We start from the raw sequence: 26,443 nt of genomic DNA, 5'->3' as shown, positions 1-26,443 counted from the left end.
AATGTGCTGATTTAAAGCCTTTGAAGTGCTTCAGATGATCTCTGTCCACTTCTGTCCACTCATTCATTCATGTAAACTTTCTAATGCAGCTTTGATCTTCACAGTCTGCTTTATGAAACTCATTCTAACCCTGACTGTCAGAGTGTTCCTCCTTCTCTTTCCCATCATTCATGCTGGCAGTGGAGGAGATTTGGATGTTGGACTGTGTTTTGGATGATGTGTGTATGTTGTGTGTTGGACTGCTGTCTGTAAACCAAATGGCCATTTTGCTTTGGATTTCAGTCTCAGACAGACTTTAAGGTGGAATGAAGAGTCTCACTGTGAATTATCCAGTGGAGGATTTTTCTTCTTCTTTGAAGGTTTGAAATGTGAACACTGGGTGTGTCCAGATTCATGGGCTGCATCCTCCTGAGGACGTATTTGAAGGCCGATTACGACACAGCGAGGCGCTGATCATCGCAGACTTTCGCTACTCAGGTTAAACGTAATATATAAGTCACTTAGATAACCTAAACATTTTATTGTTTGGCTTTTTTCAGTGTTTTATTTGTGAGTAAATCAGTTTGGCTGAGATTAAAGTTATTAGATTAGATTGAATAACACTTTATTAATCCATCGGGTGGTTTTCACACAGCTGAATAAACGTCAAACAGAAAACTGATTAAAAAGAAGTATGAGATGGTCGAGAATCTACGCCAGTGTCCTGTTATATTTTAAATAGCAAGGAGCAGACAGCCGAGTTTATTAAACTCCACTGGAACAGCGGTGACGCTAATCAGAAGTCTAGATTGTCCAATTTCACAGCAGTTTACTTCCGGCCTACCCGACCTTCTGAGGACCCGGCCCACGTAGACCGTGAAGGCCGGGTCCTCAGGAGGATGCAGCCCATGAATTTGGACATGACCTTTGTTCTGCTACAGTCAATGGACTAAACCAGAGAAGAAAACAGACTTCACCATGAAGATCCTGAGTGTGGATCAGTATAATATCAGCCTTATGTCTGCAGTTTAGTGTCAGCACAACTTTTATATCATATTCATCTCAGCACAACTAAAACATGCTGACCGACCTCAGAGTTTTAAGTCCACATGTTTGATTCTCCAGAAAACCACACAGATGCTTCACTCCTGAATCCTGCAGCTTGTAGTTGTACCTCAGGTCCAGCTCTCTCAGATGGGAGGGGTTGGACTTCAGTGCTGCTGCCAGATAATCACAGCTGATCTCTGACAAACCACAGCTCACCAAACTGTGTAAAGAATGAAAGATGTAAGTTTATTAGACAAAGTGTGGGCTTGAAATCATTCAGTGTTTCATAATCTGTTCAGAGCTGAAGGAGGTTCAGATTATAGATGTTTAGAAAATGGAAACCCCCAACAGCTGAAGCCAACAGGCAGCAGCTTCAAACAAACACAATAAGAGAAAAAACTCTGAATGTTTCACATTAAAGTCGTACATTTATCATAAAAAGATGAAAAGTTGTCAAGTTTTGCCGTCCGTTCTTCGTACCTCGCTTACTACATCCAAGATAAAATCATCGCGCTAACTTTGAGCTCGCTAATCCGGTTCTCCGAACACACCTGTTGTTGACGATTAGTATAGCTGGATGAAGTAATCTGAGATCACTGGGTGGCTTAAAAGGGGCTACGCATCGATAGTAGAAACATTGATCTGCAACCCTGTGATTGGTCGGCGAAGATGTCGAAGGAGCGCGCTCAGTATTTTACAGCAGCAGACCAAGAACTCTTGATTGAGGGATTTCAGGAGTTTCAGAGTTTAATTAAAACGCAGGGGAACACTGCAAAGGCTGCAAAAGCAAGGAGAGAGGGCTGGCAGAAAGTTGCTGACAAATTAAACCCGTAAGTAATTTATTATATTATATTACATTATATCCTCTTTTCACATTAGAGCCACAACAGGACCCACTAGAACATGGGAACAAGTAAAAGTGAAATATAAGAATATTCTACAGAATGGTAATATTTATCACTTATATTGCTTTTAGTCTATGAAAAGAGACCCTGAAATAATCTGTTTGTTTGTTTATAACAGCAACCAAGAAAAGGGCAGAGCAAATAAAGACAGGTGGTGGTCCTGCACCCCCTCGTCACACCCCAGCAGAGGAGCTGGCCCTAGGGTTGAATGCCACCAGACCCATTGTTGAGGGCATCCCTGGGGGCAGCTCTTCCTTAGACCAGCAGCCGGGGTGCAGTAGCAGCACCTTCATAACTGGTAAATGAGCTCATAATTCTATTTGTACAATGTAAAATATTCGGTTGTTGCCTTAATTAAAATGCTTTTTGTACTGTGTCATTTATTGACATTGTGTGGGTTTTTTTTTGTGTAGTTTCACATAACACTCCATCACTTTTACCTGTTCCTGAAACGTGCCACTCGCAAAGAAACACAAGGCAATGCACACAGTTTGTGCAGTTGTTAATGCCCGACTACGGTGAGTGGAACTCTTAACATAGGGATCCAACAAGTTGGTTAAGTAAATAATACCCTCACGGGAGAATCGATATCTCTCTATGAGCACACCATCGCGCTGAGCTAAAGGATCCTGTCTATCCCGCAATATCAGCTGAATTCTGAAAACTCTCCTTATCAGTCTTGCACCTTCCGCAATGGGTTGCTCGCGTACAAACGGACAGGACATGGCTGTGACAGACTTCCCAAATCCACCTTCGCTTTTATAGCCGTGGTCTCTCATCTTGTAATTTACTATTACTGCTCTAAAATATGAATTACATCTGAAATAATCAAATACATGACACAGAATGATTACTAGTACATTTCCCTTTTTTTAGGAAATTACCTGTATGTATCTGTATGAAATCAATAAAAGAATCAAATACTGTCACATTACATGAAAATTTCTTATTTCCACACTGACGAAAGGATCATGCTTGTATTTCCTGCTGCTTTTATTGAGCCACACTGTGAAACTGTGCTGAGCCACAGCTGAACCAGCATCCCTGTACAGCAGACACTTACAGCGCTTGGCTGCTTCCATTGAACCCTCTGCACAGAGTTTCAGTTTCCTCTTCAGGTCCCAAAGTGCAGAACAACAACGTTTCAAACAGCTTCGTTCCAGCAGCATCAGCCACAGAAATGCAGACAGAATTCTTTGGATGTCTTTCTTGTGTTACATGGTGCAGTGTTTGCATATCTGGTGTCTGTGTTGCTTAGTAAGGATGGATCAATTATCTACTGCAGCTCCAGATAAACAAGGAGGACCTGAACCTGGTAGCTTCACTTAGAAGACACTTGTGACGGGAACGTGTGAGAAGTTTTGTGCAGACAAGTCTGGATTTAGAGTCTGGGACGAGCTCTCCACAGTCTTTGTGGAGATCCACATTCTGCATACTGCCTGTGAGAAGCTGGAGACGTTTCTCCTCCAAATCCACTGAGCAGCTGCTCGTGGTGGTATCAGCTTCATGTGTGTTAGCGTTAAGCCTCGGTCACACTCTGCTGTGGACACAGTCACAGCTGGACCCGTGATATCTGAGTCGTCCTTCTTATTAAATGTCTTTGAGGTAAGCTTTAAGCTGCTGCTTGGGGTGCATGTACAGCTAGTTATTGTACTGGAAATGTTCTGCAGACGAGTCCACACGCTCACAACAAAGCTCAGTGTGGACACCGCTGTGCATGCTCCATAAACCGCTACAACATGTACCTCAGGAATCAGCAGCTCCCACCTCGTTTTCTTTGAACAACTATTTTTAGCTGCTGTGTTTTTGTGTTTCTGCAGACCTCAGACATCCTGCTGCTCTGGAGAACTGAAGCTCTAAAGGGTTCAGCCTTTATCTCCAAGAAACAAAGCTGATCATGGAGACTCACTAGGTTAGCTGATCTGTGGACAGCACCAGCATCTTTAACTAAGTGTGAGAGGTGAGCCGTCTTTGGAAGCCTTTACTGTCTGATAGTGATGTTTAAACGATGCCTCAGAGCAGGATTTGGATCATTATTTTGCTTTTCTTCTATTATTATGTTTAGCTTCTGCTTCACAGATATTCTCTGAGATATTCTGTGAAATGTTTCACCCTGTTGGACAAACAGTTTCTTCATAAAGGAGATCTCCTGTGAAGTCCATCTGTGATAATATGTTAAACACTGAATTATGATTCATATGTGAATGTACTTACATTTAATTAATGATGACAGAACCAGTACATTTAAAGATGTTTGAGTTTGGCTAAAATTATGAATCAGAATAAAGTAAGAAAATAATGATGTTAGAGACAGGCCTAACTTAGACCAGCTGATAGCCTGTGGGGCGATCATGGCTCAAGAGTTGGGAGTTCGCCTTGTAATCGGAAAGTTGCCGGTTCGAGCCCCGGCTTGGACAGTCTCGGTCGTTGTGTCCTTGGGCAAGACATTTCACCTGTTGCCTACTGGTGGTGGTCAGAGGGCCCGGTGGCGCCAGTGTCCGGCAGCCTCGCCTCTGTCAGTGTGTGAATGTGTGTGTGAATGGGTGGATGACTGGATGTGTAAAGCGCTATATAAATACAGGCCATTTACCATTTACAAACAGACTGAGTGTGAGTGAATGAGAGCACACACAGGACACTCTGATTTCTGAATGTGTGTGACTTAGTGAAACAGAGGATTGTATTGAATATATTGTGACTGACAAACAGCGTTTTAAAGAGAAAGGTGTTTGGATTGTTAAAGTGAACGTGCTAATGAAATCTGAATTGACTGAAATGTGAAGTGAAGATTATTCAGATGTGTGAGAGAGAGAGAGAGACTGATAATAAGGTGAAGCTGAAGATCGGTGAATGTCATGTAAACACCTGATTGGTTGACTAGATATTAGACCGACAGTTTCAAGGTTTTCTCTGTGGATTATAAATTTAAGAAGATGTGACATTTATCAAGAAATCCTGCTCTCCGGATTATTTCCATGAACTTTGAGCTGGAACACATCTACAGTGCTGGAAGTGCCCATCTCACCACCAACCTCACTGTGTACATTCACTTTTTAACCCTTTGTGAAACAAAGGTTTAAATCTGAGTATTAATCTTTGTTAGTGCAAACACCTCTAATAGGTTCCTTTGGCCTTTCCAAGTCATATCTTCAATTGAAGTCTGCACTCCAGGCTTCTAAAACCATCTTAGCTTAACAAGCACTACAATCTAGAGGAGAGGTGCACTAACAGGTGTGACTGATAAGATCTGACTTGCAAGGACACTCATGTTTATTCGTATCAGGATAAGCAGGGAAGACATGGACATTAAGTCTGTCAGGCTGCCCGAGTCCCCTCACACACGTCAGCTCAGAACTCTGCATTATCTACTGATCCCTGATCAGGGATCAGATGTTCTACAAAGAGTAGAACAAGACTTCCTGTATAGGGGTCTGTGGGCCTACCGATCCACAGTGTCAGCACAAGTAAAACATGATGACTGACCTCAGAGTTTCGAATCGACATCGTGGATTCTCCAGAAAACCACACAGCTGCTTCACTCCTGAATCCTGCAGGTTGTTGTAGTCTCCACTCAGGTCCAGTACTCTGGGATACGATGGGTTGGACTTCAGCGCTGCTGCCAGATAATCACAGCTGATCTTTGACAAACCACAGTCCTTCAAGCTGTATAAAGAATGAAAGATGTAAGTTTATTAGACAAAGTGTGAGCTTGAAATCATTCAGTGTTTCATCATCTGTTCAGAGCTGAAGAAGGTTCAGAATGTAGAAGTTTAGAAAATAGAAACTCCAAACAGCTGAAACCAACAGGAAGCAGCTTCAAACAAACAAGAGAAAAAACTCTGAATGTTTCGCATTAAAGTGAAAAAGTCATGTCTTTCCTTCAAGGGACCACCTTGAAGGCTTCCCTTTTAAAGATGAAGTGTGAAAGAAATGGACATATTTAAAGTCCAACACCTTTTTCCAGTCACATTATTAAAGCAGACAAACTACAAGCTCGTTTTCACTCCAACAAATCATCTTCTGACCTGGACTAACAACACTGGTCTCTATGTGCAGCTGGCTGTGAGACCAGTGCTCAGAGACAAAGTGCAACACTGAAAGAACATCACACACTAATTTGCTTCCAGCACTTTCACACAAACATCTACTGTCATTATTTTCACCAAATTCTGTGAATCCTTTATTGCAGATTCAAATGGGATTCAAATTGTTGAGTCAAATTGTTGAATGTTGTCATTGTGTTTTTTAAATTTGTAAAGTCTTAGTTCAAACTATAGGATCAAAGACATTCCTTTGTCCCCCTCCCCAGCCTCTCAAGGTACTGGGGGAAGGCTGTAGTGTTTTATCACAGACACATCCCATGTGCGCATTCTGTTTGTTGTTTGGTAAACTTCCTGTCCTTTTGTGGCTTCACCTGTGTTGTGCATGGTGAACCAATACAGGAGTTGAGCCATATATTGGGTGTGGGGGAGATTACCCTCTTTATGACCAATGATGTTGTTAGAAACAGTTGTGATCAGGAAGTCACACACACAGACAGACGCACACACTCACTCATGTAGACACACGCACATTCTTACACACATTCTCGCACACACGCTTACACGTGCGTGCACACACACACACACACACACACACACACACACACACACACACACACACACACACAAACACACAGTGCCTTGTCTTTGTAACCAAGGGGGGTTTTACGAGGGGAGGTGCATGTGTAAACTATTGTGTATTATAACAGTTTTTCAAGAAAAGGCAGCGAGCGGAGGCCGGAGTCAAGGTCATTTGTAATAGGATTCGAAGTGCGTTTCTGAGATACCGACTGAGGCCTCCCTTGCGCAAGTAGATCGATCGATTGCTGTTGCTTTGCTTCCTTTCCTTCACGGGAATAAGTCTTTGAGTCAGCGAGGTCTGAGTTTAGACTCCACACAAATGGTCAGACAAAAGAGGGTTATGAGGAAATATGATGAAATGTTGTGTATTAGCAGGAAGTTATTGAATCATTTTCCTCATTAACCAAACAAAATGATTGACAAACATGTTTTTACAAACTCAGTGTTGGACTTTGATCAGCAGGATAACCTGATGTTTGAAGTCATTTTAGTCTCGCTATATGAGAGTCCAGTTATTACTCAGTATTTATGGATGATGTTTTAAATTAGGCTCAAATATGTGACAGACATTTAATCCCATGTCAGTTTGGCCTCATCCTGGGCCGGATTATCCAACACACACTCTGACCACAGGCCCAGGGGCCACGCACAGCGGGGCTCCATCCAAGAGACAGGACACAAACCAACACAATTATAAAGAGCACCATTTGATTTTCTTCCATTTTAGCTCTTCAAGCCAAACACAGTAAAACCATGAGCATATCTATGTTTTCTGATAAAATGATGTGACAGGAAGAATAAAGTGGTGGTGTTACAGCCTTTCTCCCCTCTGCTGCCGAGGCTGTTAGTCTCTCCCAAACTCAGCTACAGGACTTCCACATGAATGAAAGCAGCAGAAGTGGCTTTACAAATGAAAGAGGAAGAGGAGAAGAAGAGGAGAGGGAGGCCACCCTGACCATCACTCCAGCTGAAAACATCACACTTCCATTAAAGTTGGTGAGAAAATGTTGAGCATGATGAGCTGCTGGCTAATATGGAGGCCTGTGTTAGGCTGCTCTGTGTTCCTCTGCTTTAACACACACCTCACCACAGCAGCTGTGTGGGTTGTCTCTATAGAAGCCATATAGGCTTCTGATACATGAACATCATCACAGCTCCTAACTTTACCTTTGTTAGCTTTGACATTCATGCTTTTCTTGTCTCGCTCTCTGTTTCCACACAAGCACAAAGTCTCTGCAGCCTGTTTTTATCTGCTGTCATCAGATCTTCAACAGCCTCTTTCACATCCCTCACACACTCTGCAGCCTCATCAGTACTTCCTCTTCACTCACTGATGGAGCACAACATGAAGCTGTGGAGGCTGAAACACTGTCCTGTCAAACATCTCCCCGTCACCACTCCACTTCTGTCAGCCTTTAAATGAACCCTGCTCAAGTCTGTCACTTCTGTTTGGAGCCAAAAAGAAAAACTGTTGTTCAGTCGTTTGGAAAGACACAACATTTCTGAAAGCACTCAAACTTCCTCACATTTGTCTTCAGACACATCTTGAACATTTATAAACTAATGAAAGTTTCAAACATCAAAGATCTGAAATACAGAAAAACAACAACAGCTGCAGTCAGCAAACTCACCTCAGAGTCTCCAGTCGACAGTTTGGACTCTCCAGTCCAGCACACAGAAGCTTCACTGCTGAATCCTGCAGCTTGTTTCCACTCATGTCCAGCTTTGTCAGATGGGAGGGGTTGGACTTCAGAGCTGAGGTCACAACTTCACAGTGAGTCTCTGAGAGTCCACAGTGAATCATGCTATGATTATAGAAAATATAAAAAGTGTTATTATAAAAGCAGAAAATCTGCATTATAAACACAGACTGAATGTATATGAAGACAAAAAAAGAGTGATGTCATAATCTGATGAGCATCTGCTCTTCAGATCTGTGCTTCAGCTCCTCTTACTGTGTTTGACATGACACAACGATTTTTAATGGCAATATTTGTTTTGCTTTAATCTCCAGATGAAGGGGGAAGATGGCGTCACATTTAAGCTTCCATAATGTCCACTTTCTGTCAGTGAGATCTGATCCAGAGTCAGATTGAAGACACACATTTGGACTGTTTCCTGTTTTGAATCTGACTCCAGAACATTTTGAATGAGTTCAGCTCAGTGAAGAGTTCCAGCTGGAAAGATGATCTCTGTTTGCTACCTGCTGCTGTCAGGTACGACTGTTCATGTCCACACGCAGGAAAAACCTGCTGACTGTTACCAAACTGAGCAGAAATCTCATCACTGGACAATAATGATGAATGAACTCAGAGCTGCTGATATCAGATCTGATTTCAGGGGAAGTAAACAAAGAAATGGTTTGCTCATTTTAACTTTCTGAGCCATTATCTGCTGGTGTGTCGCTAGTTGGCAGAAAAAGATTTGTATTCCTGTTCTGGGCTTCAGTGTTTATGAGTCCAAATCCAAAGTCTTCCTCAGCACCTTTATGCTCACTCATCATGTTTATGCCACTAAACTCTGTGTCTGTAGTCAGAGGAGAAGCTCAGACGGTGACTGCTCTGGATATTTGTCACAATTTTTAACATTGGAGTTCACTTCACTACGAAGAAGCTTTTCATAGATTCGTATTTCGGTTTTCTCTCTAACAGGAGTGCCTGAATGGCAACAACAGCAGCAGCAGATTTAGATGTGTAGATGTGAGTCTACAACACACAGCGTACAACTACCAATGCAGGATCATGCTAAGTGCACACACACATTTCCTGATCAACACAAAATATAATTTTATCTGAGAAACTCAAACTAATGGGAGTCGTTTAGTAGTGTGTACATCTGAAGAACTAAACTACTAATCTACACTAATTAATGATGTTAACCCTTTAAGACCTACCATAGAACCAAGTCCACCAGAGCTTATATTATATTTTTACATGCTGTAGTGCCATTTTTGGGAGCATTTCAAGTTGATATACATCAATACAACCATTATAGCCCAAATGTTAATAATATGTATGCATTAAGTGCATAGTAATTACATAAATTGCAAAAAAGTGCAATAAACTACAAAAAAGTTGAAAATCGTTTTTGTTTTTTTTAACATATATTTCTAGTTAGAGAAATTTAAGAGGCTTATCCCTCAAAACTGTAAATACAAAAAAGTTGCACAAACTAGTTTCCCACCACAGGAAATTTATTTTAAGTGTCTTCATAGTTTTATTTTTGAAATACACCAATTTGCATATACTGCAGGAAAAACGAAAATAAATATTATAATGCAAATTTGCAAAAAACACAGCATATGCATCAAAATAAACTATTTCCAGCAGTGCAATATGACGCCTAAGCATCCCAGAAATGATACAGAAAGTCATAAAGTCAAACATAACTTTTAAAAACACAAGTATAGGCTCATAAGGCCCTGATGGTAAAAAAACGACATTTCCGCAAAATGACGTCACTTCCGGTTTCGGGCTGATGGAAGTAGGAAGTGTTACAAACAGCTGATCGGATCGGCAAAGCATGTTTCTGGAATATTATGTTTTTGTTGCTGGAAGTGTTTTTATGCAATTTTTGCAAAGCTATATGTGGAAGGAAACCGTGACCTAGGACAAGCTGATGGCATAAGATGCAAGTACAACTCCTCCGGTTTCATATGCAAAAAGAATTATTGCGCTAGCTTACGTGGTTGCAGCGCTACCGGGATTTAAAAATAATTACGCAATACGGAGCGTGCCCGCTCCGACCGGCTTTAAAGAGTTAATAATCACATCTGGACTCACCGAGCCTTTCTGCAGTTCCTCACAGCTGGAATCAGTCTCAGTCGTCCCTGCCATGATGTGTTGTACTTCTTCAGATCCAACTCATCCAGAACCTCCTCTGACATCTGCAGCATGAAGGCCAGAGCTGAGCACTGGATCTCAGAGAGTTTCTTCTCTGATCTGTTCTCTGACTTCAGGAACTCTTGGATCTCCTGATGTACTGAGAGGTCGTTCATCTCCATCAGACAGTGGAAGATGTTGATGCTTCTGTCAGGAGAGATGTTATGACTGTTTATCTTCTTCAGGTTATTGATGACTGTCTGGATGGTTTCTGGACTGTTCTCTGTCTGACCCAGCAGACCTACTAAGAGTCTCTGGTTGGACTCCAGACAGAGGCCATGAAGGAAGCGAACAAACAAGTCCAGGTGGCCATTTTTACTCTGGACGGATTTCTGCACGACTCTGCTCAGGAAAACATTCAGAGATGACTCATTATAATCGTTCCCCAGGAACTTCTTCAGCACCTCTGACTTCCTGCTGGTGTAACAGTGGAACATGTAGACTGCAGCCAGAAACTCCTGAATGCTCAGATGAATAAAGCAGTAGACTGGTTTCTGGAAGATCACACACTCTCTTTTGAAGATCTCTGTACAAACTCCTGAGTACACCGAGGCCTCTGTCACATCCAGACCACACTGCTGCAGGTCTTCTTGGTAGAACATAATGTTTCCTTTCTCCAGATGTTCAAACGCCAGCCTCCCCAGCTTCAGAAGAACTTCCCTGTCAGCCTCCGTCAGCTCCTGTGGACTCGTCTCATGTCCCTCATGGTACTTGTTCTTCTTCCTCTTTGTCTGAACCAGCAGGAAGTGTGAGTACATGTCAGTCAGGGTCTTGGGCAGCTCTCCTCTCTGCTCTGTAGTCAACATGTGCTCCAGAACTGTAGCAGTGATCCAGCAGAAGACTGGGATACTACACATGATGTGGAGGCTCCTGGATGTCTTCATGTGGGAGATGATTCTGCTGGACAGCTCTTCATCACTGAATCTCCTCCTGAAGTACTCCTCCTTCTGGGCGTCAGTGAAGCCTCGTACTTCTGTTAGCCTGTCGACACATGTAGGAGGGATCTGATTGGCTGCTGCAGGTCGGGAAGTTATCCAGACGAGAGCCGAGGGAAGCAGATTCCCCTGGATGAGGTTTGTCAGCAGCTGGCTGACTGATGACTTCTGTGTGACATCAGACAGCAGCTTCCTGTTGGTGAAATCCAATGAAAGTCTGCTTTCATCCAGGCCGTCAAAGATGAACAAAAGCTGAGAGACAGCCAGCTTCTCTGCTGTGACCTTCTGTAATGTTGGATGGAAAACATGGAGCAGCTCCAGGAGACTGTACTGCTCATCTCTGATCAGGTTCAGCTCCCTGAATGAAAGCAGAACCACCACACTGACATGTTGGTTCTCCAAGCCCTCTGCCCAGTCCAGAGTGAACTTCTGCACTGAGAAGGTTTTTCCAACACCAGCCACGCCGTTGGTCAGAACCACTCTGATGGGTCTCTGTTGGTCAGGGAAGGCTTTAAAGATGTCCTGGCATCTGATTGGAGTGTCATGGAGGGCGTCCATCTTGGAAGCTGTCTCCAGCTGCCTCACCTCATGTTGGGTATGAACCTCTTCACTCTGTCCCTCTGTGATGTAGAGCTCAGTGTAGATCGTGTTGAGGAGGGTTCTACTTCCTGTTTCATCACTTCCTTCAGTCACACGTTCACATCTCCTCCTCAGACTGATCTTATGTTCATCTAAAACCTCCTGCAGACCAACATCTGCTGAAAGAAAGAAAAACAATGAAAAACTCTTCAATGTCTGAACAACAACAAGAAGTCCAGTTTTCAGAAACGAGTCCATCAGCCGACAGATGTTCAGTCTTACTTTGTACACAGCTGCTCTGACTGGCTGTCTGCAGTCCAGCTCTGGATCTGGATCTTTCTCCACACTGGGGACAGGCGGAGTCTCCTGATGAAGCAGACTGGTCCCAGTATGAGGAGATGCACTGTCTGCAGAACCAGTGTCCACAGCTGGTAGTGACTGGATCCTTCAGGACGTCCTGACACAAAGCACAGCAGGACAGCTGCTCCTCCTCACAAACACCACTCCTCTTCCTCTTCCTCTCTCTGTGAACACATTTCTTTATCACTAATATTATTTACTGAATGCTGTGTAGACAACCATTCTGTACAATACGATAATTATAATTCCAGAACTGTTTACAACTTTTTATAACTTGCATAGTTCGTATTTCATATTTCTGTATAGTTTTCATATTTTTATCCTGTTCATAGCCTGTACATACTTAATTATAGCATATTCATGACATAACTTCATACTGTGTACATTGTAACATACCCATAATACACCCATATTTTGCACCCTCCTACCTAGCAGACCTATTTCTTTAATCTATATTGTTGCTAATATATATATTTTGTAATATATCTATATTATGGCTAAAGCCTTGTTGCCTTTTACTTGACATGTGCAATGACAACAAAGTTGAATTCTATTCTACTGACTGTTATTAAAAATATCCAAATTTAAAAGATGAATACACACTTTGCACAACCTGCACTGCACACTGGTCCTAACGTCAAATCTAACAACAATTACAAAGAAGGAGAGGTAGGAGACACTAAGGAAAGGAAACAATCAAAATGAACGCTAACAAATCACCTTCTGTCCCATCCCTGGGTTCTCCTGGTGACTAGCCTCTATGTCCACACTGACTCCAGTAGTACCCATTTAGATATTTATTCATTTCTGTGTGTGTATTCTGTGTTTGTGTTCTTCTATTCTCATTATCTTTATCCCATCTGTACTTTCCCACTTCCTCTCCCTGCCTACATAAACATGGAAGGTACTACAAGGTCATTTCAGTTAATTCCGTTTTATTTATATAGCGCCAAATCACAACAGTCGCCTCAAAAACCCAACAATCATATGACCCCCCTATGAGCAGCACTTTGGGGACAGTGGGAAGGAAAAACTCCCTTTTAACAGGAAGAAACCTCCAGCAGAACCAGACTCAGGGAGGGGCGGGGCCATCTGCTGCGACTGGTTGGGGTGAAAGAAGGAAAACAGGATAAAGACATGCTGTGGAAGAGAGACAGAGATTAATAACAGATATGATTCAATGCAGAGAGGTTTAACACATAGTGAGTGAGAAAGGTGACTGGAAAGGAAAAACTCAATGCATCATGGGAATCCCCGGCAGCCTACGTCTATTGTAGCATAACTAAGGGAGGATTCAGGGTCACCTGGTCCAGCCCTAACTATATGCTTTAGCAAAAAGGAAAGTTTTAAGCCTAATCTTGAAAGTAGAGATAGTGTCTGTCTCCCGAATCCAAACTGGAAGCTGGTTCCACAGAAGAGGGGCCTGAAAACTGAAGGCTCTGCCTCCCATTCTACTTTTAAATACTCTAGGAACAGCAAGTAAGCCTGCAGAGCGAGAGCGAAGTGCTCTAATAGGGTGATATGGTACTACAAGGTCATTAAGATAAAATGGGGCCTGATTATTTAAGACCTTGTATGTGAAGAGCAGGATTTTAAATTCTGGATTTAACAGGAAGCCAATGAAGGGAAGCCAAAACAGGAGAAATATGCTCTCTCTTTCTAGTCCCTGTCAGGACTCTTGCTGCAGCATTTTGGATTAACTGAAGACTTTTCAGTGAGTTTTTAGGACATCCTGATAATAATGAATTACAGTAGTCCAGCCTGGAAGTAATAAATGCATGAACTAGTTTTTCAGCGTCACTCTGAGACAGGATATTTCTAATTTTAGAGATGTTGCGCAAATGGAAGAAAGCAGTCTTACATATTTGTTTAATATGTGCCTTGAAGGACATGTCCTGGTCAAAAATGACTCCAAGGTTCCTCACAGCATTACTGGAGGCCAAGGTAATGCCATCCAGAGTAAGAATCTGGTTAGATACCATATTTCTAAGATTTTCAGGGCGAGTACAATAACCTCAGTTTTATCTGAATTAAGAAGCAGAAAGTTAGCGGCCATCCAGGTCTTTATGTCTTTAAAACATTCCTGCAGTTTAACTAATTGGTGTGTGTTACCTGGCTTCATGGACAGATGGAGCTGCGTGTCATCTGCATAGCAGTGAAAATTTATGCTATGTCTTCTAATGATGCTACCTAGGGGAAGCATGTATAATGTAAATAGAATTGGTCCTAGCACTGAACCCTGTGGAACACCATAATTAACCTCAGTGTGTGAAGCGATTCAAGATTCAAGATCCTTTTATTTGTGACGTACATATTTATACAAGTATAACACGCAGTGAAATGTGACCTGATACGCTCCTCGTCTGTGCAAAATAGAGAGAAAAGTAAGTACAGTATGTACACAAGTAGATATATAAAAAGAGGACATAATGTGCAATAAATGAGCGAATTATATACATTAAGTTAAATAGAATAAAATAATCTGGAAATTAATCTGGCTTTTTGAGTAAAGGTTTAACTACAGCCACCTTGAAGGCCTGTGGTACATAGCCGATTATTAGAGATAGGTTGATCATACTTAAGATTGAAGAATTAATTAATGGCAGGACTTCTTTGAGCAGTTTTGTAGGAATGGGGTCTAAAAGACACGTTGATGGTTTGGAGGAATTAATTATTGAAGTAAACTCAGAAAGATCAATTGGAGAAAAAGAGTCTAAATGAATATCAATGGTACTAAAAGTAGCTGTAGACGATATTACATCTGTGGGATGATTATTGGTAATTTTTTCTCTAATGATAAGAATTTTATTTGTGAAGAAGTTCATGAAGTCATTACTAGTAAACGTTAAAGGGATGGTTGGCTCAGTAGAGCTCTGACTGTTTGTCAGCCTGGCTACAGTGCTGAAGAGAAACCTGGGGTTGTTCTTATTTTCTTCAATCAGTGATGAATAGTAAGATGTTCTGGCTTTGCGGAGGGCTTTCTTATAAAGCAACAAACTATTTCTCCAGGCTAAATGATGATCCTCTAAATTTGTGACACACCATTTCCTCTCCAGCTTACGAGTCATCTGCTTTAGGCTACGTGTTTGAGAATTATACCATGGAGTCAGGGACTTCTGATTTGAGACCTTAGTTTTCACAGGAGCTACAGTATCCAGAGTCGTACGTAGTGAGGAGGTAAAATTATTAACAAGATAATCGACCTCTGTTGGAGTAGCGTTCAGATAGCTGCTCTGCTCTATGTTGGTACAGGGCATTGAAGATGATAACAGTGGGTGGATTATATTCTTAAACTTAGTTACAGCACTTTCAGAAAGACATCTACTTTGATAAAGTCTACTCTCCACTGCTGTGTAATCAATTATTGTAAATGTAAATGTTATCAGGAAATGATCAGACAGCAGAGGGTTTTCAGGAAACACTGTTAAATGTTCAGTTTCTATGCCATATGTTAAAACAAGATCTAGAGTGTGATTAAAGTGGTGGGTGGGTTCTTTTACATTTTGAGAGAAGCCAATTGAGTCTAATAACAGATTAAATGCAATGTTGAGGCTGTCATTTTAGCATCTACATGGATGTTAAAATCACCCACAATAATTATTTTATCTGAGCTGAGCACTAAATCAGATAAAAGTCTGAAAAATCAGAGAGAAACTCTGTGTAAGGCCCAGGTGGACGATAGATGATAACAAGTAAGACTGGTTTCTGAGTTTTACAGCTGGGGTGGACGAGGCTAAGCATCAGGCTTTCAAATGAATTAAAAGTCTTTTTTGGTCTTTCGTTAATTAATAGACTGGTGTGAAAAATTGCTGCCACACCGCCCCCTCGGCCTGTGCTTCGAGGTTTCTGGTAGTTAGAATGACTCGGGGGTGTTGACTCATTTAAACTAACATAATCATCCTGCTGCAACCAGGTTTCTGTAAGGCAGAGTAAATCGATTTGTTGAACAATTATTAAGTCATGTACTAACAGAGACTTGGAGGAGAGAGACCTAATATTTAATAATCCACATTTCACTGTTTTACTCTTTGGTTCAGATGTGGATACTGTATTGTTCTTTCTTTTTGATTTTTTATGTTTAAATTGTTTATTGCTGGTTTTTGGTTTGTTTTTTGTCTGTTTGGGAGCTGACACAGTCTCAATGGAGATGGGTTTTTCGGGGGTAGCGGGAGGAGAGAAGCTGCAGAGAGGCGTGTAAGACTGCAACTCTGCTTCCTGGTCCCAACTCTGGATAGTCAGATTTTGGGGGGTTTAATAAATTTGTCCATATTTCTAGAAATGAGAGCTGCTCCATCCAAAGCGGGATGGATGCCGTCTCTCCTAACGAGACCAGGTTTCCTCCAGAAGGTTTGCCAATTATCTATGAAGCCCACATCGTTTTTTTGGACACCACCCAATTTTATTCCATAATCTAAAACTCATGAGTAAAACATCATTTCAATACTAATCCCAGTAAAGGGGACACTGAACAACAACCTTTCCTCTGACTTAAACAAATAACACTTTTCTCTGTGTGCAGCTGGCTGTGAGATGAAGGCTCAATGATGTCTACATAGAGCTTAAATATTTCATAATATTTCATAAGTTCAGTCTCAGGGAGATGCTTCACTAAAATCACATCAGAGCTCTGGTCTCTGCTGATGAAACTACAACTCTTAGATTGGAACTAAAGACTTCTAAATATTATTTCAGAAATTATTTCGATTTTTGTCAAAGCTTTTTTCTTCCACATCTTTTAGTAATTTTTTTTTTAAATCAAATTTGTCAGTATACTGTACAACATTTCTAAATTGCTGGTATAACTGAGAATTCATTGCTCCATTAAAGATGGTGAGCCTTTCTGACCCAGAAACAGCAAAACAGGCTGAAGCTCTACCACCATGTTTCACAAATTGAGCTCTAGGCAGTGTTTTTGGAGTGTACACTGCCATGAACACCCCTGTTGTAGAGTGTTATCCTGATGGAGGTCTCCTTAACACCACCCAGTATGATCCAGGCTTTAGCTGCTGGGTCTCTGTGTGACCTCTCAGACTGTTTAACAGATCAGACACAAAGAGAATCAGAGCAGCTCTGTTCTTTAAAGACAAACATGAACCCACTCAGGTCACACTTTCCCCACAGATATGAGCATCACTGTCTTCAAACAGCAAATGACCAAGTCTAACATTTTTTTTTTTTTAATCTTTTCTGTTTAGGATTTTTCACATCATATTTAACCAGGAAAACACAAACATGTAAAGGAGCTTATCACAGTTCTCTTACCTCTTTGGTCCAGTTTCATTACTGAAATATGGAGGGAGATGTTTGGACCGGTCACTCCTCACAGACAGATAGCTTGACACTAGAGACAGTGACCTCTGACCTCTGCAGACACAAACATGTTTTATTCAATGAAGTCATCAGGTTTCAAACACTTTGATGAATTTATTGTACAGTTGCCTTCGGGGACCTTTTGGCCTCCTGAGAGCCGTCTTTCTCTCTTTTTGTGTTTCAGCTCTGCCTCAAGCACAAAGGGAACTTCATATTAAACTTCAGCAGCTGTGACACACCATTGACTCACACAGCGTTCGATTAATTGCAACAGTTATATTTACATGTCAAACAGTAGATGCTTTCCTCCAAGCAGCTCAGCCAGAGAGTTAGTCTGCACCTTAAGGACTTTGGACAGTTTTCCAGCTGCCCCTGCAGACACACACCTCCTCTCGTCCTCAGCATCACTATAAAAAGTGAAGCATTCATTAATGAAACCCCTTTCACTTGGCCCTCAGCATCCCTGGCACTGCCCCTCGAGCCAGCTGCACCACCCGACCACTGCAGCAGAGCCAGACACCACACCTCTGCCACACACTCCCACCACCCGACTGAGGCCAGGGCAACATCTGGGCCAAAGACTGGTGTCATGGCAGGGTGTATGTCAACCAGATGTGGGCCAGGTCTGGCAATGAGGCACTATTTATGTTCCTATTTTCCTATTTTAGTTAGAAGATCCAAATGCCATGTTGCAATACTATACTGCTATGGTAGCCAACGTTTCAAATGCAGGTTTGACAGGTTTGTGAGTGTACACTTTATCCAAAACCTAGTAATGGTTTACTCATCTTTGGCAGTGGGTGGCTGTAGCTCAGGAGGTAGAGAAGGTCACCTATTGATCGGAAGGCTAGTGGTTTGATCCCTGGCTCCTCCAGTCTGCATGTCGTGAGCGTGAATGTGTATGAGTGTAGTTAGGAAACACTCAGTTTAGAGAAAGTGTGTGATTGGGTGAATGTGGCATGTTGTATAGAGCACTTTGAGTAATCTGGGGGAGTTGAAAAGTGCTATATAAGAATCAGTCCAATCACTGTCCGAACAGAGTTTTGTCATGTTACTTTTGCACTATTACAGGCAGTGCAGAATTATTAGGCAAATGAGTATTTTGTCCACATCATCCTCTTCATGCATGTTGTCTTACTCCAAGCTGTATAGGCTCGAAAGCCTACTACCAATCAAGCATATTAGGTGATGTACATCTCTGTAATGAGAAGGGGTGTGGTCTAATGACATCAACACCCTATATCAGGTGTGCATAATTATTAGGCAACTTCCTTTCCTTTGGCAAAATGGGTCAAAAGAAGGACTTGACAGGCTCAGAAAAGTCAAAATAATGAGTGAGATATCTTGCAGAGGGATGCAGCAGTCTTAAAATTGCAAAGCTTCTGAAGCGTGATCATCGAACAATCAAGCGTTTCATTCAAAATAGTCAACAGGGTCGCAAGAAGCGTGTGGAAAAACCAAGGCGCAAAATAACTGCCCGTGAACTGAGAAAAGTCAAGCGTGCAGCTGCCAAGATGCCACTTGCCACCAGTTTGGCCATATTTCAGAGCTGCAACATCACTGGAGTGCCCAAAAGCACAAGGTGTGCAATACTCAGAGACATGGCCAAGGTAAGAAAGGCTGAAAGACGACCACCACTGAACAAGACACACAAGCTGAAATCTCAAGACTGATTTTTCTAAGGTTTTATGGACTGATGAAATGAGAGTGAGTCTTGATGGGCCAGATGGATGGGCCCGTGGCTGGATTGGTAAGGGCAGAGAGCTCCAGTCCGACTCAGACGCCAGCAAGGTGGAGGTGGAGTACTGGTTTGGGCTGGTATCATCAAAGATGAGCTTGTGGGGCCTTTTCAGGTTGAGGATGGAGTCAAGCTCAACTCCCAGTCCTACTGCCAGTTTCTGGAAGACACCTTCTTCAAGCAGTGGTACAGGAAGACGTCTGCATCCTTCAAGAAAAACATGATTTTCATGCAGGACAATGCTCCATCACACGCGTCCAAGTACTCCACAGCGTGGCTGGCAAGAAAGGGTATAAAAGAAGAAAAACTAATGACATGGCCTCCTTGTTCACCTGATCTGAACCCCATTGAGAACCTGTGGTCCATCATCAAATGTGAGATTTACAAGGAGGAAAACAGTACACCTCTCTGAACAGTGTCTGGGAGGCTGTGGTTGCTGCTGCATAATGTTGATGGTGAACAGATCAAAACACTGACAGAATCCATGGATGGCAGGCTTTTGAGTGTCCTTGCAAAGAAAGGTGGCTATATTGGTCGCTGATTTGTTTTTGTTTTGTTTTTGAATGTCAGAAATGTATATTTGTGAATGTGGAGATGTTATATTGGTTTCACTGGTAAAAATAAATAATTGAAATGGGTATACATTTGTTTTTTGTTAAGTTGCCTAATAATTATGCACAGTAATAGTCACCTGCACACACAGATATCCCCCTAAAATAGCTAAAACTAAAAACAAACTAAAAACTACTTCCACAAACATTCAGCTTTGATATTAATGTGTTTTTTGGGTTCATTGAGAACATGGTTGTTGTTCAATAATAAAATTATTCCTCAAAAATACAACTTGCCTAATAATTCTGCACTCCCTGTATGCACATGTTGTTATTACATGGCTTAATTAAGGTACACATTAGGCTGACATCTGGGGCCAGAGCTGAAACTGTTCTGGGCCAGCACAGGGCCAGCAGTGTGTCAGCAACTGGCCCGTGGATGCACACAACTTACACATGGCCCACATACTGCAAAGAATGACGGCCCTTTGGTGGCACAGACCAGAGGTAATCCACACATGGGCCATCAAAGGACCACCAGTGTGTCTGCAACTGGCCTTGTGCTGGCCCATGTGTGGGCCACCTCTGGCAAACCAGATCTGGGCCACCAAAGGGCCGTCATTCTTTGTGGTATGTGGGCCATGTGTAAACACATTGTGTGGGCCAGATCCGGACCATACCAATTTTGTTATGTGGGTGGTAGCCCAGATACTGTACCTCCCTCCGTCCAATCGCACACTTTGCCCACTGTAGCTGCCGGGCGAACGCAAATGGCTGATCCTCCTCAGTCAGCCGACTGGCACTGAACCGCTGGCGGTGAAACTCCGAGCAGAGGCTCAGGTGATCCTGCACCACATGGCAAATGTCCTTGAAGCTGCCTCTTGAGGCAGGCTCAGAGCTGCGGTCTGGGCCTCTGCTGATAGCATCGGCAGCAACTCCAGTGCCCATTCTACGGCTACCAACTGGTATGCCAGTCGTCTGCCACGGCCTCGGCCTGGAAAGTTTCCAAGAAGGTGTAGTGGCCAGCCACACTGCCAGCGGAGGATGGGGGAGAGGTGGTCCCGACCTGTCTCTCTAGCATTGCGGGTCTTCCACTCAGCAAGCTTGTCAAGCTGCTCCTGGTGAACCACCGCCTGCTCCCGGTGCATGGCAACCATTTCTGCCAGCATATGGGCCTGCTGCTGGAGCAGTTGTGCAGGTGGTGCAGGCTGGGGATCAGACATGCCAGCTGTGTTTCAGCACGACTGTGACTACTGACCCACAAAGCGTTTGATTACCATATTTTTCGCACTTAAAATCCTTTAATTTTCTGAAAAATCGACAGTGTGCCAAAATACGACATCTTTCAGAACTTCATTTTAAGCTATCAGTTAGATATGACATTTGAAAGAACAGAATCATAAATAGTTTTGCTCATCTAATTGTGGCTCCTTGCCAAAGCTCCTTGAGTTGCTTGGTCTCTGCTGCTGGTCTCTCTCTCCTAGTCTTGCAACAAGGCTGCAAAGTCCCCAGAACTGTCTCTTTGTTTTTGGACTGTTTTCGTTTTGTTCTATTTAGGATAGAATAAAATGTTTTTTGAACCTCTGAGGTCTTTGCTCAGCTCTTCACTAACACTGAGAAAGTTTCTGTTTCTTTCTTCAATAAGCAGTAAATCATGTATAATAGAATAGATAATTGTAAAATGTTCTTTAACAGCATGAGAACATTGGTGGGCAGTCGAACTTCTGCACTGCCCATTTGTGGACTCTCTAAGTAGCTGTGCAGTCCAGCAGTTCTCATACTGTCTTACAGTGTACAGTGACATTCAACCCAATTCCTGTGAGTTTAAGACTGTTGAAATAAATGCGTGTGAGTGTTTGTTTTCAGCTACAAAGCTGACTTTGGATTAGAAGGACACGACATGTACAGTCTGACTGCCAGCTAGTCCTTTCGGTGGTAACATTACAAGCCTCAGAAGTTTGTACTCTTGACTGAAATTCAAGTTCATGGCAACAAGTTCAAAGTTGTTGCACTGAGAAACAGGTGAGCTGGTGATCTGGAATGAGTCAGAGGAACTGTATTCATTTTCAGTTCCTCTCAGCTCACAAACACAGTCAGAAAATCAACCAGAATCAACACTGATTATAATGTCAGTGCAGAATTATTTCTGTTACTCAGTGAGTTCAGCTCTCTGACCTCGTTGGTCCAGGTTCAGCACTGAAGAGTGGAGGTCGATTTTTGGACCGGTCACTCCTCACAGACGGACAGCTGGATCCTGCAGACTCTGCTCTGTCCTCCTCTTCCACCATCATCATCTTCATGTGGACTTCAGTCAGTCTGAGAGGTAAACCACAAACACTCAGTGAGTTCACATTAACAGAAGTCACTGAGTTACAGTCGCTGACCTCTGACCTGTCCTGAAACCTAGAAACCAGGTCAATATGTCTGTAGGTTCTCAATCATCCAGGTCATGTGATCTAAGGAGCTTGGAAAGAAAAGAGGCTTCTTTAAGCTTTGTAAAGACATTTCATCCGAGAAGCTTCTTCAGTTCAGTTTATATCAGCTTCCCTTCATTGGTTCCTTGTTAAATCCAGAATTGAACTCAAAATCCAGTTTGGGATGTTTGTCACAGACTCCTCCAGCTGCCACGTCACCCACAAATGTTTGTTAAATTAACCAAACTTATACAGACTGTATATAACTACCAACTCTCACTAGCTGTACTGATCAATTATCTATTTTGGCCTCAAGTGTTTCTGACAAACAGTACATGATTGTCTCAGGTGGCTACAGTTACACAAATGTTATATACAAACTCAGTACACAATCATTTCAGATGACTTTCAAATTTAATTCATTTCCTTAGAAAAGACAGACTGTGCTAACAGGATGTGATGCTACAACACTAGTCAAATATTAATTTGTAATCTTTGTTGAAGACATTTCTTTGATATGGAAAAACTATTCAAATCATCATAAACAATAGGAGTGGACTTCTAGAACTTTGTGTATATGATTTGGCTTTTTTTTTTTTTTTTTACCAATCTAGGCTGAAATTAAGTACAAATGTATTGTGCATGAAACTGGAATTAAAATATGTTCATAGAGCCAGGTGCAGATGTGTGTCACAAGTTAGTCTGACTGTAGGCTATGGCACTTAGCCACAGAGGGGCGCTAGTTGACTCGACTCCATTTCAGTGCACAAAGTAAACTGCACGCTTTGTGAGGCGAAAACGCTGAAATCGGAGTAATAAAACGTACGAGGGGAACGATAACGAAGACAAAATTCTCCGGATCGTTTACTCTTGCTGTCCTATGAACAGCATCGGCGTGGTGACGTTTATTTGTTTGCCGTTTTCGCGATCGCCTCATGTATGAAAATATCACCAGGCAAACTCGTAACAGTTTTAATATTTTATTGTTCAACAGCAATAAAACTGAAGGGCTGTATTTAAGGTAACCTCACAAATATCACAGATAAAATATTCAGTGTTTATTTCCTGGTTTGTGTGTAGCGGCTCCTGAAAAACAAGTAGACCATACATCAGATTAACTTGTGTTTGACCGTCACAAGTTAATCTGTGACAGCGGCTGTCAAGCTGAAAAAAGATACGGCACTTTTGCTCATTTTGTAACACATAATGCATAATGGAACGATGCATTGTTATATTGAGCCGCTCCCCGTTTTAAACTCTTAGCCTAAAACAGCAAATGTTTTTTCTGCAACATCTCTAAATTTCCGTTTACATATTCCAGCTGTGAGTCCGTGACCGTGAACTATGGAGCGGCAGATTTGTGCTGTTTGTGCTGGAACTAAGCTGCACACAGCTGATGTTAGCCAGGAAAACATTACACGCTGACTGTAATGGAGAGACCGGAAATACAAACACACACAGTTTGTTGTGTGAAGAAATCAAACATGAGCTGAACAAACTGTTAAAGGAGGAAACAAAGCAAACTTACAGTTTCTTCACACACCAACAACAAGCTCCACACCTGGACACTAAACACGGACACACAGGTGCTTCCTGGAAGGAGGTGGGACAATGGGATTTATTATAAAAAGAAATATCATCGGAAACCGCGGGAATATTTCTACTTTTCGCGCGCGGGTTTTTGAATGGCTCGAGCTGAATCCTCGAATCACCTGACTCTTCACTGGTAGGAGGGCGGAACCCAAAGGAAGATGAATCCTAATGTGATTGGTCAGTTTGATGGACACTTCAGGTAACTGCGTTTAATCGACTTACTCTGTGGCAGCAGCGTAAATGCTGTTTTAAACCGTGTTTGTTTGCAATTTTTAAATTATCAAGTTTGCTGAATGAACTATCAGCAGTTACTGTTTGTTGTGCAGCAGTGGAAATACTGACAATTGTCACTGGATTCATTTAATGCTGAAGAAATCTTTAAACCAGAGAATTCAAAGGCAACATCTGAAGCCTCTGCAGTCCAAAACTATTAGTGTTGAGGGATATTAATGTGGAGGGGGCCACAGACAATTTAGTCACCAGATGTACATATCTCCGTATATTTAAGTGTATTTTAAGTATTTTGGGGAAAAAATATATTTTCATCTGACTGTGATTTAGATTAAATAAATTTATGAGAGGCCAACTATCACAGGACTCAGTTTGAGAGATATCACAGACTAACATTGAACTATCAGCAGGTCCCGAGTGAGTCTTTGTGTTGCTGTTTGTGTGCACAGCAAAGCTTCTTGGTGTGTGTCTTTGGTGTGAGGGCAGAAGGTGTCAGCCTGTCACACTGATCCACAGATGTTGATGTGATGTTGTTGTTGTCATAGGAACAGCCTCCACAGACACTGAGTGCACTGACTGCAGCAGTGGAACATTTCCATCCTGTCAGCCACACACAGTAAGTGAAGCTTCATACACACATGTGCAACATCTGTCCTCTAACAGTGTCTCTCTGTCCTTCCAGATGTCACTCACTCAACCTTTAGCTGATAACAGCGGGAACATCTGCAGCTGACACAGTGATCATGTGACCCTGACTGTCCTCCTGTTCATGCGTCTCATTATTGCAGCAATATCAGGATTATTGAACTTCAAAAAGAGGGATTTGTGTTTCAAACCAGGCGAGGAGACATGAAAAGATTTAGTGGAGAACATTTTCTGCCAAGTCCTGACACTGATTTGATTTCATGCTTTGAGCTTTTCTAGTGTCACATTTCCAGAGCGAAGCCCCTCCCACAGAAACGTCCCCTCCAGAGCAGGAAACAGCCTGTTTACCTTCACTGCTGATTCAAGCCGAGCCTCCAGATGGAGCGCCTCCTTCTGTTGAAGTGTGCTGAGTCAGATGAAGCCAATGCTCTCCTCCATACTTCAACTTGTGATGAAGCGCCTTTAGAATCAGGACAGGCTGTAATAAAGGAGTCCAGTCCTGATGCTGTTTAGTCTCTGAAAGAGGCGGAGGACTGTGGCTGAATATTCAGATGATGTTTGTGGAGGAAACTGTCTGAACAGACAGGAAACGATGGGCTCTCTGCAGATTGAAGCTGTCCTAGAATGAGGACGCTGACATGTTGTCTTTGCAGTGGACACAAATAAAGAAGCTTCACTCCAGTCTGGATTCTGATGATTCATAGTTCAGTTCCTCTGAAAATAATCAAGTATAAGGACTGCAGTGAAAACAAGTGAGAAAGCAGCCTGTGAGAAACTGTGACAGACTTAAAAGACAGCAGCTCCACAGATAATGTGCAAACAGCTCAGTTTATCACTGTTGTTAGCAACATTTTATCATGCAGCTTTTCTAAAAGGATATCATATGATTGCCACATTCTTGGTTCTAATGAAATATAAGATAGAGTTGTTTAGACCAGGTAGTTTGAAGTTATTGATTTGATGGCAACTGGACTTCTTTTTTGGTTCACTGTCAGAAGGCCTGGAGAACGACTGCTGATTAAAGCCTTACAGGAAACTCTCTACATACATCTGTAACTATGACAACATGAAAACAGTGAGCGCTCCACCATCCATCATTTTTTCTGCTGCTTATCCAGGTTCATGTCGCACTGACTTTGGATGGGAAATATGGAGCTTTTATTTTGAAATCTGTAGTCAAATAAAAAATACTTTCAACTTTCTTCATATTTTTTAATGTAACTTCCATTTCTACATTTCTGTGATTCTACATTTCAATATCAGTTTAGTTTGATGTGAACTTCTGCTTTGTCTCTTATTGTATCTCAGTCTATCATGTTTATTGTGTTATGTCTCCAACACAAAGCACCAACACTATGAAGTAATACAGTGAAGTATTTGTCTGAGCTGGCAGTACTAGAACTGCAGTATTTGTTGCTGTACACTGCAGTTAGAAGGAAATGCTCTCAGTGTATTTCTTCTTCAGTGCTCTCATGTGTTGCTGTGAATCCAGGTCCTAACAAGTAGCTACCAGAGTAATCAGAGTACTTGCTGTGACAGAGGGGGGTGGCTTCCTTTGATCCAGTGGAGACAGGAAGCTCCCGGCTCCTGCTCCTCCAGGATGCAGTTTGTGACAGGGGCGACTGCCAGGTGCTGCTTACATCAACTTTATTC

At 42.2% G+C, this 26,443-nt stretch overlaps 1 protein-coding gene across 3 annotated transcripts in view; it reads right to left on the bottom strand.

Annotated features, from left to right (window-relative positions):
- LOC120438534 (NACHT, LRR and PYD domains-containing protein 12-like) overlaps positions 1–23,994 on the bottom strand; it is a 68,715-nt gene extending 44,721 nt beyond the window's left edge. For 2 of the 3 annotated variants that reach the window (XM_039608900.1, XM_039608901.1), the window contains exons 1-8: positions 23,850–23,994; positions 22,083–22,223; positions 17,571–17,672; positions 12,231–12,472; positions 10,336–12,127; positions 8,185–8,358; positions 5,415–5,594; positions 1,070–1,246 (exon numbers count right to left, since the gene is read on the bottom strand). In XM_039608900.1, coding sequence (XP_039464834.1) covers positions 1,070–1,246; positions 5,415–5,594; positions 8,185–8,358; positions 10,336–12,127; positions 12,231–12,472; positions 17,571–17,672; positions 22,083–22,207 — 2,792 coding nt within the window. In that variant the 5' untranslated portion in view covers positions 22,208–22,223; positions 23,850–23,994. Of the gene's footprint in view, positions 1–1,069; positions 1,247–5,414; positions 5,595–7,757; positions 7,999–8,184; positions 8,359–10,335; positions 12,128–12,230; positions 12,473–17,570; positions 17,673–22,082; positions 22,224–23,849 lie in introns of those variants that run through there. The other variant, XM_039608902.1, reaches the window with a different exon arrangement.
- Positions 23,995–26,443: the final 2,449 nt, after the last annotated feature.

Source organism: Oreochromis aureus, linkage group 3 (assembly GCF_013358895.1).
Source record: "Oreochromis aureus strain Israel breed Guangdong linkage group 3, ZZ_aureus, whole genome shotgun sequence".
NCBI lineage: Eukaryota > Metazoa > Chordata > Actinopteri > Cichliformes > Cichlidae > Oreochromis > Oreochromis aureus.
Note: the sequence above shows the minus strand (reverse complement) of the source record. Positions and strands in the feature narration are given on the sequence as shown.